Here is a 15,852-nt window from a genome sequence, read left to right as displayed (position 1 = left end):
CTCAGGAAGTCATTTAGTCCAACCCCCTGCTCAAAGCAGGACCAATCCCCAACTAAATCATCCCAGCCAGGGCCTTGTCAAGCCTGACCTTAAAAACTTCTAAGGAAGGAGATTCCACCACCTCCCTAGGTAACGCATTCCAGTGTTTCACCACCCTCCTAGTGAAAAAGTTTTTCCTAATATCCAACCTAAATCTCCCCCACTGCAACTTGAGACCATTACTCCTTGTTCTGTCATCTGCTACCACTAAGAACAGTCTAGAGCCATCCTCTTTGGAACCCCCTTTCAGGTAGTTGAAAGCAGCTATCAAATCCCCCCTCATTCTTCTCTTCCGCAGACTAAACATCCCCAGTTCCCTCAGCCTCTCCTCATGACTCATGTGTTCCAGTCCCCTAATCATTTTTGTTGCCTTTTCCGCTGGACTCTTTCCAATTTTTCCACATCCTTCTTGTAGTGTGGGGCCCAAAACTGGACACAGTACTCCAGATGAGGCCTCACCAATGTCGAATAGAGGGGAACGATCACGTCCCTCGATCTGCTGGCAATGCCCCTACGTATACATCCCAAAATGCCATTGGCCTTCTTGGCAACAAGGGCACCCTGTTGACTCAAACAGTGTAGAGATGACAAGGTGCAGATCTGAGGGAGTGCAAGGTTTGTATCAGGATTGGACTCTGCTGCTGAGCTCGCCAATTCCAAAGACCTCTTCAGCTGTGGCAACCGTGGAAATCGAATTTCAGCTGAGTGGAGCCTGCAAGAGAACATAATACACAGACCTGACATATTGTCTGTATTCCAGTAGGGCCTAGAGGCCCCACTGAAGATCGGGGCCCCATTTTTGCGAGCCGCTGACACAGAAGTGGTAAGAGACAATCGGAGCCCCAAAGAGTTTGCGGTTTCGGGGCAGACAAGACGAAGGTAGGGGAAGCTACTTTTCTAATGCCAATGGCACCACCAAGGTCTCCTAACCAGAGCTGTGAAGAGGGAGATTGTTCTAGTTTGGGTGGGGGTGACATTTTGAAAATTGTTTTTGTTCCAATTTGGAATGAAAGCAAAAATGTGAGATTCTCTGCGAGGGGATGGCATCAGGACCCTGAGATTCCCAACCCCAGGGCAGTCCATCAGATAGTTCCTCCCCATGGCTTCTCAGCAGCCTGTCATGAAACCAGGCAGGGTGCCAACGGAACTTCGTCAAAATCAAAGTGTCTCCGGGAAATGCTTTCATTTCAATACATTCTGCTGGGAAAATAAAAGTTTCACTAGAATTTTCTGTCCTCCTCTCTGTTGATGCCTGTTATCTGCAAAAGACAGACAAAACTGAAACCTTCTTTGAGGAAAGAAAGTGTCTTGAAGTGCATCCATGTACGGTGTCCATGATACAACAATGGGAAGAGGTGTGTGCCATGGGAGGTGATTTTGGACTATGAGTCTGTTTGGGAGTCCATGTGGAAAGAAAGTCTGTCTGGTTCCTAAAGGAAAGGGTGTTCCCCACCATAGAAATCATCCACATATTTGTTACCTTTATTGACAGCCTCAGCAGAGAAACTTGGGACCAAATGGACCACGTAGTCAGAACTCCCTTCTCACCCCTAGGTGAGAAGGCCCCTCCCAGGGAATATGCAGGCTAACTTCTTATTCGATTGTATGTTCTTGGTCGGGTATCATCTTGTGTGTTTATACAGTGTCTAGCACCATGGGGTCCTGGTATGTGCCTGGGGTTCCTTGGCTCTACTGTGCAATTCAAATGACGAAAATAAGAATGCACATGAGTAAAGTTATGTAATTAGTCCCCTTGCAGTAAAGGGGCACTAGTCAGGTGAATGAAGTTTATGCACGTGCTTGCAGGATTGGAGCTTTGGAGCAAGGACCATGTTTTAACTTGTATTTGTACAGCACAAAGCGCAATAGGAGCTTGATTCTGACTGGGGACTCTGAGAGCCACTGTAATATAACTATTAAGGTGCAGTTTGAAACTGCGGGAGTATTTAAGTGCACGGTTGCCTGAGCTATACCTATTCTGTGGATGAATGAGGACTTCAGTTTTAGGGTCATCCGGACAATATCTTTTGAAAAATAGCAATAGGAATTAAGTCTCTTAAAGTTAAACAGCTCAATAGCTTTTACTTTATTTATTTTTTTTTTAAAGAAAAGTGAGAGGCTTTTTGCAGGAGTGGGTGGGTGAAATTCTGTGGCCTGCATTGTGCAGGGGGTCAGACTAGATGATCATAATGGTCCCTTCTGACCTTAGTATCTATGAAATGCACCAGTTCCCAGAAAGGACTGGGGGAGCGTGGGGGGCGTTAATCTTCAGCGTGCTGCCTGGGAATTTAGCCTTGGGAGTTCCATTATTGCTAATGGGACTCATGCAGCTTAATTTCATGCAAGCTACACTAAAAATGTACCCCTAGCAGTCTGCAAAATTTCAATTCTGAAATCAAGCCTCTTAAAAGTTAGGGCAGGATAAACAAACACCTGAAACCCTTCCCCTTCCCTCCACAGTATTTTCTTCTAGTTCACTTTTTATTCAAAAAACACACAACAGCTCTGTGGATGTAAGCAATTTTAAAAGAGGAAATAGGTATCTGGGCTGGCAGCCTGCATGCCAAATTTCAGCTTGCTGCCAATTAAAACGGCAGAGTTATAACCCCTGAAAAAATGTGGTTTTGTTGATGTCTTATCTTTAACTATGCTACTGTGAATGCCACACTGTAATACTTACTTATCTAATAACCCTCCATGCTGCCCCCTTCATTATGGGGCCTCTGTTATTCGGCTGTTCTTGTTAAATGACTGCTATCATCTGGTCCCAAAGTACATTAAATCCCATTATAATTATAAACACACTTCCCTATAACATTCTCTTTAGATTACATTCATACTGCTTTGCCCCTCAGGGTATCTTTATAGTAATACCATTCTTATTTGCTATTTTAGCTGACAATATTGGGTCCTACCCCATTTGCATCCTCCAGAGGGAGAAGGGAAAGTCTTTATAGCTTTCCCATTACAGATTCATATTTTGATGTCCCCTGGAAACCTCACTTACCTCATTTATTTCATTCACTCTCCCCTGTTATATAAGGAGACCTGGGTTTTAAAAGGTGTTGAACTTTGGTACCAAAGTATGTTGGCCTTTATGAATTGCACCATTCCAGGAGCTCCACTCCAAAGAGTAGCTTTGTAAACAGGCAGTTCGGTGTAACCCAGAGTCTGTCCATCTCTCACTTTTTAAAAAAATCCCTTCTTTTTGTAGAGGCTGCAGCAGTAAATCGTTGCCCCCAGACTTTCACTGCTATTCTTGCGTCACAAGAACCTGCCCTTCCTATAAACTGTGCTTGTTTGGGGTAGTGTCTTTATCGGGTCAAAATAACCATTATCAAGCCGGTGTGTACCCAACATTAAACTCTAACAGAAACAGTTTCCAAGCCCATGGGTTTGTCTTTGTTACCTTCTCCATCTCTCGAATTCAGGCATCAGTCTCCCTGTACTACTTGCTAGCAAGGGGCTGGGCTCTCAAAGCGCAGACTTTGTTAAGCCAGGGAGATTTCTTGTGTAAGGAATCTTGGGGACTGTTCTCGCTTCCTATTGTTTCAAGTGGCCTTCTCTGGCTTGAGGATTAATTGAAGATTAGGATCGGGGGTTAATTGTGTATTTCTCCGTTTGGGAAGATAGGGTCCTTCCTAGGGTGAGTCTGCTGCGCGTTAGAGTAATTGTGAGGCAGGCTAGGACCGAATGACAGGCAGCCTTATCGTTCGCCTCAATGCAGTTGTCACGTTAGAAGTTCAACAAGTTTAAAATGTATCTTTTTTAACTTGTCTGTAGCGCAGTCAATTATATCCGCCTGCTTGTTAGGCGGCTTTTCGATTAATGATTTCATTATTAACACGGTGGGGGGTTAACCCTTTCGCTGCTGCTCCCACCGCATCCCCAGGTTTCGGGGGTGTTGCTAAATGTGGAGGTAGGGGCGGGCGGGCGTGTGTGTGTGTGTGTGTCAGAGAGAGAAAACACAACCTCGAATCCTGTGCATTAAAGTTGGTGCTACTCAGTGTCTTGTATTAGGTGAGCGCTGCGCACTCATTAATTAAGGCGAGGGTTAATTTAAACCCGGCTCCTCATGATTGCGTTATGGCTTCTTGGCTCACGCACTTAACGAGGCATCAGGAGCTGATCTGCGAAGACCAGTCTTTTGATTTCCTCTTCTGGGCAGGGGCGAGGTGGAGAGGGACGCGGGAAGCAGGGAGTTTGGCTGTCAGGCGTGCTGGGGGCGAGGAGACCGTGTGTCCGGTATCTAACCTAGGAGCTGCGTTTGCAGCCAGGGATCACAATCCAGCCGCCACCAGGTGAAACACCCAATGGCAGGATTGAACGTGTGGAGGTGCGGGGCTCTTGTGTGCCCAAAGAACCCCTCCAGAGCCCGGCCTCCGAGACACGTTTCGTGCCATGCGCTGGGGTGTGTGGACGGGTCCCTCTCGCGCCTGTGCACCTTGTCCTAAAGCCATCCTGCCTGCCCCCATCCACCGCTCGGGAGCCGCCTGTTCTGGGAGTGCACCGCTCCGCCGGGCACCTGTCCACACGCTGCTCCGCGACCTCCCCCTCGCTCCCGCCGAGGGCGCAGCGGGTGCCCGCTCAGAGCCCAGGGGTGCCGCCGGGGCTGCTCTAAAGCCGGACTGGAGGCATTGGCTCCGGTTCATTGGTTCCCAAAGGCAGCCTCCTGCTCCTCCATGTTTGTTGTTGGCAGAGGCCAGCGACGCCAAGCGCTGTCCAGCAGCCCTCGGGATCAGCTCCCCCTTCCCTCCCCATCCCCTCCTGTCAGTCTCCAAAGCCAAGCACCGTGAGCAGCCGCCCGCTCCCTTCCTCCCCATGCAACTTTTCGGTGACTTCTTTCGGGATGGGCAGGAGCCGAGCCAAGGGCTCTCCCCCCTTCCCCTCCATCTGGCTGCCAGCATCTCCCACGGGCTGGCACGCCTCTGCCCAGGACTTGGGTACCGGTCTGCCTGGCGGAGCAAACCGAGAAGCGATCTCCCCAGTAGCGCTAAAATAGACACCCGCTCCCCACCTCTGCTGTGCCCCCCGCCCCGCTTGTACCTCCCCAGCTCTGGTCAGGGCAAGCTGACAGGAGACGCTTGGACCCCTTGTCCTTAACGCGGCTGGCTTGGGAGGGGCGGTTTAATAGACTGGAGCAGGAAGGATGCTCAGGGGAAGCGGTTCCCATCTGCGTTCTCCTAATCCGGAGCCTAATTCGGCTGGCACAGGGCTCTGTCTTGGTCCTTCCACACGGATCGCTCTGGTGCGATTCCCGAGGAAAGGGACCCAGAGCTTTCTGTGGCTTCCCACTCCAAGCCTGGTTTCCTTCGCCTTTCGCATCAGTACGGAAACGGGGGCCCAGCCCAGCATAACACAATGCTTCCCGTGAACCCTGCAAGGTGTCGTTAACGCACAGAATAGTGTAAACCCGGAGGGTCCTGTCTCCGCAATCCGCCTGGGAACAGTCTCCTCCATCCTTGGCAGTCAACAGCTGCAGTGCACGATTCACGGACTAAATCATAACACAGGGTTCCAGAGAGACCCGAAAATCGCTTCTTCCTCCCTCCCTCTCTCCACCAAATCAGCACTGCTTACCGAGGGGATCAAGTTTGAATTGGGGGGGGGGCGTGTGGGATTTGGGGGGCAAGGGATAGTAACTACTCCATCCCGTCCTTTCCGAAGTAGTCCCTCAAGTCTGAATAGGTTAGCAACCCCCCACCCCAACCCCGCAGTGTTGCAGCAATGGGGGGATGGCGCCCGCTTCTGTTCCAACTCCAGGTGCCCGAGAGACAGCCCAGGCAGGTGGAAGTTTCCCTCCTGGGAGCAGCTTCTCTGGCAGAGGCCCAGCACCAAACCTGGGCCCCTGAATAATTGTGGGACATGCGGAGCTCCCCCAGGGTGGGTGTCCGGGAAGTTTTCCCCTCCAGGATCTCCCCCGGCCCCCTCCCCCTTTCCCCTCCCCGGCAGGGTGCAGGCTCCCAGCAGAGACCTCAGCCGCGAGGGGTCTGGCACAGATCGGTTTGGCTCCGCGGGGCGTGCAGGGGCCGGGGTGCTGCGGGGGCGGGGGGGGGCAGACTCTGGCGGGAGGGCGCTGCGCCTATGGGTGCGGGTGGGGGGGGGGGGAGCCGGGTGTGGGCACGAGCCCCGTGCCAGCAGTAAAGATGGTGCCCGGGCCGGGCTTCGCTGGGGTGGGAGCGGCCCTGACGCGGGGCGCAAGCCGGCACGTCAGGCAGCGCGGTGTTGATTTGCTAACCTTAAAGCAGAGAGGAGTTGGAGAGGATGAGAGCGGGTACTGCGAACTGCCGGATCATGCTTCTGCGGCTTTAACAAGAAGCAACAGTTCCGACGCCAAGGAGCCTCCTGCCATGCACTGACCGTGAGCGCCCGCGGCGGGGGCGGGCTTGCGGGAACTTGCTCGGGTTGCTTTAGAGGAGGGGGCGCGGGGAGGGGTGGGGGGTGTGGGTGTTTGCTCCCGAATGGATGCACGGGGAGAGAGCTGCAAGGAGAGAAATGGTCTTGCCTGTCATTTCTGCCCCTAGCCGGCTCTCCCCTGGGGAAATGGGGGGTAAACTGGACAGCGGGGTGCTTGCAATGGAGGAGGGAGGACTGGGGACGCTTTGGGTTCCGGGGTGTGTGGAAGAAGCTGGCAGGGAGCTGAGAGGCAATTGTTGTGATGTTCTGGCTAATATGTATTCTGAAGGGCTCGCAGGAGAAAAATGTGACTTCCCCTCCTTATTTATTTGTTGCGTGGGGAGGTGGAGCCCTGTGATGGTTTCAGAGCGAGAAGGCTCGGGTCTGGGCTGGGGAGGGTTAACGGGCGGGTTGGGGAAGCGATTTTCCTCTTTTCTTTTTCTTCTTTTTTTTTTTCTTCATTTTTTGGTTAGTTTTGCAAATAGCGTCTCGGGAAGGTTGGGGTTGTGCCGGCACCCTCGCTTTTCTGTCGCTTCAGCCTTGTTTGCTTGCAAAGATGCATTTTATTTTTGTAAATGTTTGGTGCCCAGTGTTGTAATCAAAACGCCTTGGTGCGGTCTGAAAAATAACAATTTCCCCCCGGCTGTGTTCATTCCAGCCTTTGCACCTGATGACCGTTTGATGCCTTGTAAATACAGCGGGGTCTGTCTTTTCATGGTCCAGCTCAAAACTTCCTTCGCCGGGTGCAAATCTCGAGCCCTGGCGGTGGCTGGGCACGTTGGGAGCGAGCAGGATAGCCAGCCACAATCGAGCTCGCGTCCCTCCCCGGCCCTACGTGACAGTTCCCTGGACAGGGCTCCGTCCATGGTGGTGTTGCTCCATGTAATCCAGGCTGATCTGCATTTGATCTTGATTATATATGGCCAGGTGCTGTTTAGCGGAGACAAATACCCCCCCCACGCCCGCCCCAGAAGAGAGTCGTGTGACTGTAAAAGTAGCTTTTGCGCGAATTACAATATTTTTGCATCCCGTCTTCCAATGTTCCCCTTTCTTCCTCTGCGCTTCTCCCTTGTCCCCCGGGTTTAACCGTTCAGCGCAGGCGGTGGGTTCGGGGTGATTCCAGCCGCTCAAACGCTGTTCGCTTATTTTTCTTTCTTTCTTTGATTTTGGTGGCTGAAGTTTGTTGAAAGCGACCCGAGCAGGGGGGGAGAGGGGGACTGGTGGTTATCTTGCGCGATAGAAGCCGTGATTTTCATTGGCTCCAAAGCGCGGAGCTGGGCTCCCTCCTCTGCGCAATAACTAAAACAGATGCTGCTGGTTTCCCCGTGGTTTGTGCTGGTGGATGTGGGTCCCGGAGGGGTAGGTGTTCTTTTGGGGTGCTGGAGGTGCGGTGCTGGGGAGGGGGAAGGACGAACGCACGCTGCTGCAACTTGGTCTAACAAGCCCCAATCCGGAGCTGATAAAGGATTTTAATAGTTCACTCATTAACCCTTCCAACTCGCCCCTGGCAGCTTTGTTCTCGGGCGAGGTGCCTTTCCCCAGGGCTAAGGAAACGCGCACAGCGGCGGCTCTGATGCTGAAGCCCCGGCGTTAGTGCCCGGTTGGGGGCGAAGCTCCGCCGCTTTTCCCGGGGCTTTCCCATTCCTTCCCCGATCCAGCATGTTACGGGCCGCGGCAAGGTGCGAGCGGGCAGCGGGGGCCCCCGGGTCGGAGCCCCTTTCCCCCTCGGGCAGCCGAGGAGCAGGAGCCCCCGAGGCTGGGTTTGGGGGCGGCGTGGGGTGCGCCCCGCTACCTCGGCGGGGTGTGGAATCACGGGCGGGAGCCGGGGCTTGGAGTCCCCCTGGGGAGGATTTGGGGGTCTCGCCCGAAGGCTGAGTCTGGGGGTGTCTCCGGGGCAGGGGGAGCTGGGTTGGGGGGTCAGTCCCGGAGGAGGGGAGCCGAGGAGGGGTGTCTCCAGGAGGGGGCCGATCGGAGGGGTGTCTCGGGGCTCCCCCGCCCCCGCTCGCTGCCAGCGGACAAAGGCGGTAGGAGCGGCCCCGCGGCGCGCTGGGGCAGCGGAGCAGGCTGCCCTGGCCCGGGGTCCTGGGGCGGAGCGGGGTGTCCGCCCGGCGGGACCCCCTCTTGCTTCACGCCCTCTACGGCGCTGGCGCCGGGCTCCGGCTGCCGCTCCGTTCTGGGGGGCGGGCACCAAGCCTGCGTGGGGAGGGGGCGAGCCGGTAGGGTGGGAGAGGAAACCAGTCCCCGGGGCACAGATCTGCCCCCCCTTCCCCTGGGGTACGCGGGGGCTGGGGGCCAGCGGGCACGAGGGGGTAGAGGGGTGGCCCCTTGGGTGGAAGGCGTGTGACTGTATTTAGGGGAGCGGCCCCCCGGTACCAGGTGTGGGTAGGACTCTGTGTTGTGGGGGGGGGGGGTGTCTGACAGGCGGTGGGGGTGGTAGCTCCCAAAACAAGGTTTGCAGATTTAAGGAGGGTGGCTGTGATTTCTTTGGGGTGCCGGGGGAGAAGCCTGGACACCTCCCCGCCTTCAGCTTCCAACAACAAGAGGTCTCCCCATTCCCCCAGGTTTCAATGTCTCCATGTCACAAAGGTGCCTGGAGGGTGACTCCATTTATCAACCAGGCGAGCTGGGCTGTGCAAGGCCAAGGAGTGCTGCAGCTTGGAACCCAGCAACCCTCCGCATGTCCCCTCTGTGTAAAGGGAAGTAGGTTTGTGATGATTTTGGAGCTTTTACTGCCACAGTTTCCAGGCTCTAAAACTTAGTTGTAGAAACTTTGTATGCAACTTGCTGCCAAAATCCTAAACTAAAAGTTCTTTCCCCCTTTATTTCCCCCTTCCTTTATTTTGTTTTCACAGACAACGGGCACCCAAAGCTAGTCCCGGATTGAGCAAAGAAAGACACCCTAATGACTAAATCTCAGGCGCACTATGGATTTGACTAAAATGGGTCTGATACAGCTCCAGAACCCCAGCCACCCCACGGGGCTCCTGCACAAAGCCAACCAAATGCGCCTTGCAGGGACTCTGTGTGATGTGGTCATCATGGTGGACAATCAGGAGTTCCATGCTCACAGGACAGTGTTGGCTTGCACTAGTAAAATGTTTGAAATCCTGTTCCACCGCAACAGTCAGCATTATACCCTGGACTTTCTTTCACCAAAGACTTTTCAGCAGATACTGGAATATGCTTACACGGCCACCCTCCAGGCTAAAGTTGAAGACTTGGATGATCTTCTTTACGCAGCCGAGATCCTAGAAATAGAATATCTGGAAGAACAGTGTCTGAAGATCTTGGAGACCATTCAGGCTTCTGATGAGAATGATACAGAAGTCAACATGACGGATGGTGGCACTGAAGAGGAGGAGGATAGGAAATCTAGGTACATCAAAAACCTATTTATCTCCAAGCATTCCGGTGAAGAGAGCAGTTATGCCAGCATGGCCAGTCAGAGTTTAACGGGGGCAATGGTGGAGCAGAGCCCATCTGTCTCCACTTCATTTGGACTCTCCGCGATGAGCCCCACAAAGGCTGCTGTGGATAGTTTGATGACCATTGGGCAGTCATTATTGCAAGGAGCTCTGCAGCAGAACGCCTCCGAGGACTTGCACTCCACGAGCAGCCATCACCACAGCCTCTCTGAAGTGAAAACAGAGGTGATGCAAGTGGAGGAGGCTTCTAGCCATGAAAGCCCAAGGACGGCCGAGTCCAGCACTTCTGGAGGGGACAAGTCTGATGACAAAAGCAAGGAAGGCCCCGGTACTCCCACGCGTAGCAGTGTTATCACAAGTGCCCGTGAACTTCATTATGCCCGGGATGAGAATGCAGAGCAGCCCCTCGAGTTGGGCCAAGGAGTGCCAGTCGGGCCGGAGCACTCGATTTCTCAAAGTGAGAAACACCTGAGTATATATTCAGTGCTACCAAATCACAAAACTGACTCGATGCTCAGCATGCCATCCTCCATGACGCCAGCTCTTCACATGCAGCCAGCTCTTGCTGTGTCTATGGACTTCAGCGCTTATGGGGGGCTTCTGCCTCAAGGCTTTATTCAAAGGGAGCTGTTCAGTAAGCTGGGTGAATTGGCAGCTGGCATGAAAACTGAAAACCGAGCCATTAGTGAACAGTGCAGTGTTTGTGGAGCAGAACTGCCGGACAACGAGACGGTGGAACAACACAGGTAAGTCCTCTGCACTTGTTTAGTCTTGACGTGGCAGCAAGTCTCTTCTGACATTTGATGGTTCGTGTCACAATCAGCTTGTTTTGTATTTTTTGTTTTTTCTTCAGTTGAATTTAGTGCTGGCTGGTTTGACCTCAGTAGAGGAAAATGAATTCCATCTGCGGGTAATTCACCCCTGTGCATAGGGCTTGCGTGAAGCCTGTGTATCACTCTTCAGTTCCTGCTTAAGACATCAAGAAGTGGGACCTTAGTGGTGTGTAGGCCTCTTGCTGGCCCTTTGCACATGTGTGAATTTACTGCATTCTCAACGGGGTAAAGCATTAACAAGCTGCAAACTAAATAAGGGAACGCCCGGGGAGAGGATTGTGATGGGGCCCCTTGTCTGTTGAGAACCGCTCTGAGTCTCACCAACTTACTTCGCCAAGACAATGAGTTACGGTCACTACCTGGCCAGATTTGAGCCCACAACCCAGATATGAAAAATTCTATATTATATTACCAGTTCCATACGACGTGCGCTTCCTTCTTTGGGTTGAAAAGAGGGCTGGCACTCAACTCAGACAATAGCCTGTCCTTTTCTTGCCCCATGTCCTAACATGCATTCAGATGCCAGGGCTATGCATGTGCTGTAATTGTTTTTTTTATAACATTGGAATGAGGCATGTTGGATTCTCACATTCTGCTCCAGAGACTTTGGGATTTTTCTCTCTGTCTTCTGGATTGATATAGAGTGTAAAATTAACAATCTCATGATTCCACTCACCCATTAAGTAACTGCATATGAAATACTTACCTTCTTGCTTCTCAGACCAGTGTCAGATGATGACTTTGGTGTCCTAGTGATCAGAGTTTGAAGCTAGAGAATGTCCAGAGTAACTACACTGTCAGTGCCAAGTATCAGGGGGGTCGCCGTGTTAGTCTGTATCCACAAAAACAACGAGGAGTCCGGTGGCACCTTAAAGCCCAACAGATTTATTTAGGCATAGGATTTCGTGGGTATCTGAAGAAGTGGGGTTTTAACCCCCGAAAGCTTATGCCTAAATAAATCTGTTCGTCTTTAAGGCGTCACCAGACTCCTCGTTGGTTTTTTACACTGTCAGTGGTGTTTCTCTAGGTTTATGCATATTGTGAAAGAGATCAGAATCTAGCCTTTAGTGGGTCTGTCGGAGCCAGTCATGCAGGCAGCTCTGCACAGATGGACCTCTGTGCTTGCACAGAGCCCTGTTGGTTGGTAGGGCTCATTGTGGGTGTAAGGGTCTGCCGGTGAGCATCAGCTTGTGGGGTCAGGGCTCAGATTTTCCGGTCTTAAGCTGTAAGAGCAGGAACTCTTAACTTGTTCCTGCATTTGGATGTGCTAATATCGCAGGGGTAGGAACTGACTGAACAGCCTTGTGAAGGGCTGCTTGATCCTTGTGCAGACATTTGCACTGGTTCTACCGACGTGTCAGCACTTCATGGTGTGTGTATGTGTGTGTAAGCCATGTTGCAGCCCCTCTGTTCCGTGGGGGTGACAAAAGTACATGACAGTCCAATCCTCTGTTAGTAGAATTCAAATCATGGATGACGCTAGAATTCCTAGGAGTCTCTCTGAAGTATTCAGACTGAGCATCTTTCAGTATTTGAACAGACCAACAAGTTTAATTAGTTTTAATGTACATAATATATACACGAGGCTCTGGCTGTTTGTCTTGTTGTGCCATCCATAAATGATCAAGGATTATCTGTAGCTCACGAAGGGCCTTGGAACATCAATTGCCTGTTCAACTTGTTACATTTTAAGTACAGCCTGGCAGCCTTAACTTTGGGATTTTCACCCTCACATGGGTTTGTCAGACTCTTCAGATGGCGTCTTAGTGCAGTTTGACTGTGTGTGTGTGCATTGTGATGCCAGCTCTATTTAAACAAATAGGTGATAGCAGCATGCTAGCAATCCCCATTGGCAAAACAGATTTCTTTTTTGTTTACTCTGATGATATGTAAACAGCAACTTCCAGCATTGTCATTCTAGAGCATGGATATAATTCATTGGAGATTGTGTAATTTTTTTTTTAAATAGACACAATGGGCCAGGGCCTGAGCTGATGTAAATTGGATCTAGAGCTATACTGACTTACACCAGTTGAGGATCTGGGCTGATGTGCTTACTATAAAGCGATGCAGGCTAAATGTCATTGAAAAGCAGCTGCAGTGCATGGCTGGAGAGAATTTGAACATGGCTATCTGCCATGTTCTTAAATGTCTTCCTTTCTCCTTTCTAAAGTACAAAGAATAACAATTGATGCTCCTGCACGTACCACAGAAACTATTTTAGAAACTCTCTGAGAGGTCAGCTTGGCAGAGATTAAATTGAGAACTTCAATGCTGAATCTGCTCTAGAGTTCCCATTGCTGATCAATAATCTTCCACCGTTGCTGAGTCTCATTGTAAGGTTAGAACCTTCCTAATTCATACCCATGATTAGGAGACTCATTGTGAATGACTAAATGTTTTGAATGAGAGGACAAACATTTAAAACCAGGTTTCTGCATCATGAGATGTACTTGTTTCTGTAGCTGCAATTGTCGTTCTAGTTTAAATGATTTGATACTTGTAATGCACTTCAATAGCTTTTGTACTGTAATAAGGTCGTAGTTCTGACCTATTCACAATTTTTGCACTAGTTTAACTAAGTGTAGTTTTTAAAAAGATTGAGTTTAACCAATACCAAACCCTGCGTGGACACTCTTAATTTGATTCAAACCTGGTTTGTGTATGTTTAGCTTGTCAGTAAATTTACCAATACAAGCTAAATCCATGTAAGCCAATTTTTAAACTTGTAAGAATGACCATACTGGGTCAGACCCAATGGTCCATCTAGCCCAGTACCTTGTCTTCCAACAGTGGCCAGTGTGTCAGATGGTTCAGTGGGAATGAACAGAACCAGGCAATTGAGGGATCCATCCTCTGTCTTCCTGTCTTTTAGCTTCTGGCAGTTGGAGTCTTAGGGACACCGAGAGCTCGGGGATACATCCCTGACCATCTTGGCTAATAGCTGTTGATGGGCTTGTGCTCCATGAATTTAGCAAATTGTTTTTTGAACCCAGTTATGCTTTCAGCCTTCACATCGTCCCCGGCAACAAGTGCGACAGGCTGACTGCGGTTGTATAAAGAAGGACTTCCCTTTGTTTGTTCGTTTTAAACACGCAGCCTATTAATTTCATTGGGTGATGCCTAGTTCTTGTGTTATGTGAAGGGGCTGTATCACTTCCCGCTTCACTTTCTCCACACCAGTAATGATTTTATAGATCTCCATCGTATCCCCCTTCAGTTCTGTCTTTTCTAGGATGACCAGTCTGAGCCTTTATAAGATTGTTTAGAGGGTTGGGGCCTGGGTTAAAAACCATCCCTTTAAATTGGTGCTTCTCTTTTATAGAGAAGGCCTTAATAACATGAGTATTTACTACAAGCCTTTGCGGTTACATTTTTCTACAAAATGGGGAGAATATGCTATTTTAAATCTGTATTGCTGAAGTCCTACTGTATTTATGAAGCTATGAGCAGTGTTTTATACTCGGAATATTGGGACCTGTAATGCTCCACTGCGGCCGCTCTATCCGAGGTAGCAATAATGGAAGTTACAGCACAGACAGGGCACAGGTGTCTCTTACCCCTATTTTGTCTAACTCTAGAGTAGGTTTAGATGGCATGCATGAGTTCTGATTACTCTATTACTGACTGGAGCTGCCCCAGTGGAAAATTACAGGCCGCAGGTTTTTTTAGGGCCTGGTAAGACTCCCAGGGAGATTGGTGGGCTTTGGATCAGGCCCGGAGTGGAGGTGTGAAGAATTTGTCTGAATAAACTACATTAACGTGCCATGGATGTCTCTGTCCAAACTCTTGATTGTGCTCTACCCTATCGTTCGTTGTAGAAAATGTGAGGTTCTTGAGTTGCTTGAAGCTATCTGCTTCAGAGAGAGCAGAGGCTTGGCCATGCTGAAGTCGCTGCGGTATGGCTGTTTAGTCACCAAGCTCATTAGCAGCAGTTGTGTGGGTTTTTTTGTGTTTTAAACTTGAAGTGATCTTTGTGAGGTGCCAGCAGGTTCATTTTTAGCCCAGATGTAAGCTACAACTAAATGTCAATGGCTTCTTTTGTTTCTTCCCACCCTTTCTGGAGACTGGGTACACAGAGCCTCAGCTTAAACATAGAGGGGTCTTCTGCGCTGACTTGGTTAGTGAATATTTCCACTTGCCCATGCTGTGTTTGTGAACCAAGACCGATGGTCTTTAAGGCGGTCAAGGAAGCAATTGAATATGCAAGGCTGGGACAATTACATTTGGAAACAGTAACGTCTGTGTGGGTAGAGCTATTTATTTTATATATTTATTTTTGAAGGATGCAGGTGCCTGCAGTAGACCATAGTTTGTGTCAAAACCACAGTAGAAATGCCACCGGTTTACCGTAGTATTATCAAGAGCACATTAAGGAACCAATAGGTCCCCACAATCGGTAGTGTTCAGCTGACATAGCTTTATTTTTTTCCCTCTCGGTTGTGTGTTTCCTACCATTTTTCATTAGTATAAGGATGTGCAAGTGGATAATGTGGGTAATAAATATCATTCCTTTTGGCTAGTCACTATGTATTTGTACTATGATAGTGTTTCGAGGCCCCTAGATCCAAACATCTAATAAGGGATGGTCCCCATGCTGAAAAGCTTACAGTCTAAACACATCAGAGAGAGGGTAGGAGAAAGGAAATATTGTTAGTTCTATTTTTACCCAAAGGAAACTGAGGTTGTGACTTGTCTCAGGTTATGCAGAGAGTCCAACATACTGTGGGACCCAGGAGATCTGGATTTAATTCCTATCTAGTGGCTTAGTGACCCAACCATCTCTCCTTTCTTGATGGAGTTGTCATCCAATGATGCCATTTTGTAACACAATTTATTAATAAGGAACAGTTAATTATGACCTTTTGGAAGCAGAACCATCACAATGATCTGTTCAAGGTTTGGAGTCCCAGCTGAATTTTTGTCCGGAACATCTAAACTGTTTTAAAATCCATATTTTCTTTACTGAGCTTATGATTCTGACTAATTGTGTATTGAGTTTGCACCTTTATTCTTTTTTTTTAAATAAAAGATTTCATTCTAGGTCCAGTGAAGTTCAAACTTAATCTAATGTTGGTATTGATTGCAGCTTCTAATTGAAGGGGAAAAAAGCTATATTTCAACAACCTTTTTGTATTTGAAAAACCACGCATGAACTT

The 15,852-nt window shown here is 49.8% G+C and overlaps 1 protein-coding gene across 2 annotated transcripts in view; it reads left to right on the top strand.

The window, feature by feature from the left end:
* The first annotated feature begins 9,359 nt into the window (after nt 1-9,359).
* Nucleotides 9,360-15,852, top strand: part of ZBTB16 (zinc finger and BTB domain containing 16) — a 168,576-nt gene continuing 162,083 nt past the window's right edge. For both annotated transcript variants that reach the window (XM_077839885.1, XM_077839884.1), the window contains exon 1: nt 9,360-10,606. In XM_077839885.1, the coding sequence (XP_077696011.1) occupies nt 9,360-10,606 (1,247 nt within the window). The remainder of the gene's footprint in view (nt 10,607-15,852) is intronic.

This window comes from Eretmochelys imbricata, chromosome 22 (genome assembly GCF_965152235.1).
Source record: "Eretmochelys imbricata isolate rEreImb1 chromosome 22, rEreImb1.hap1, whole genome shotgun sequence".
Classification (NCBI taxonomy): Eukaryota; Metazoa; Chordata; order Testudines; family Cheloniidae; genus Eretmochelys; species Eretmochelys imbricata.
The sequence above is the reverse complement of the archived record's forward strand: the minus strand, read 5'-3'. Positions and strand labels throughout refer to the sequence as shown.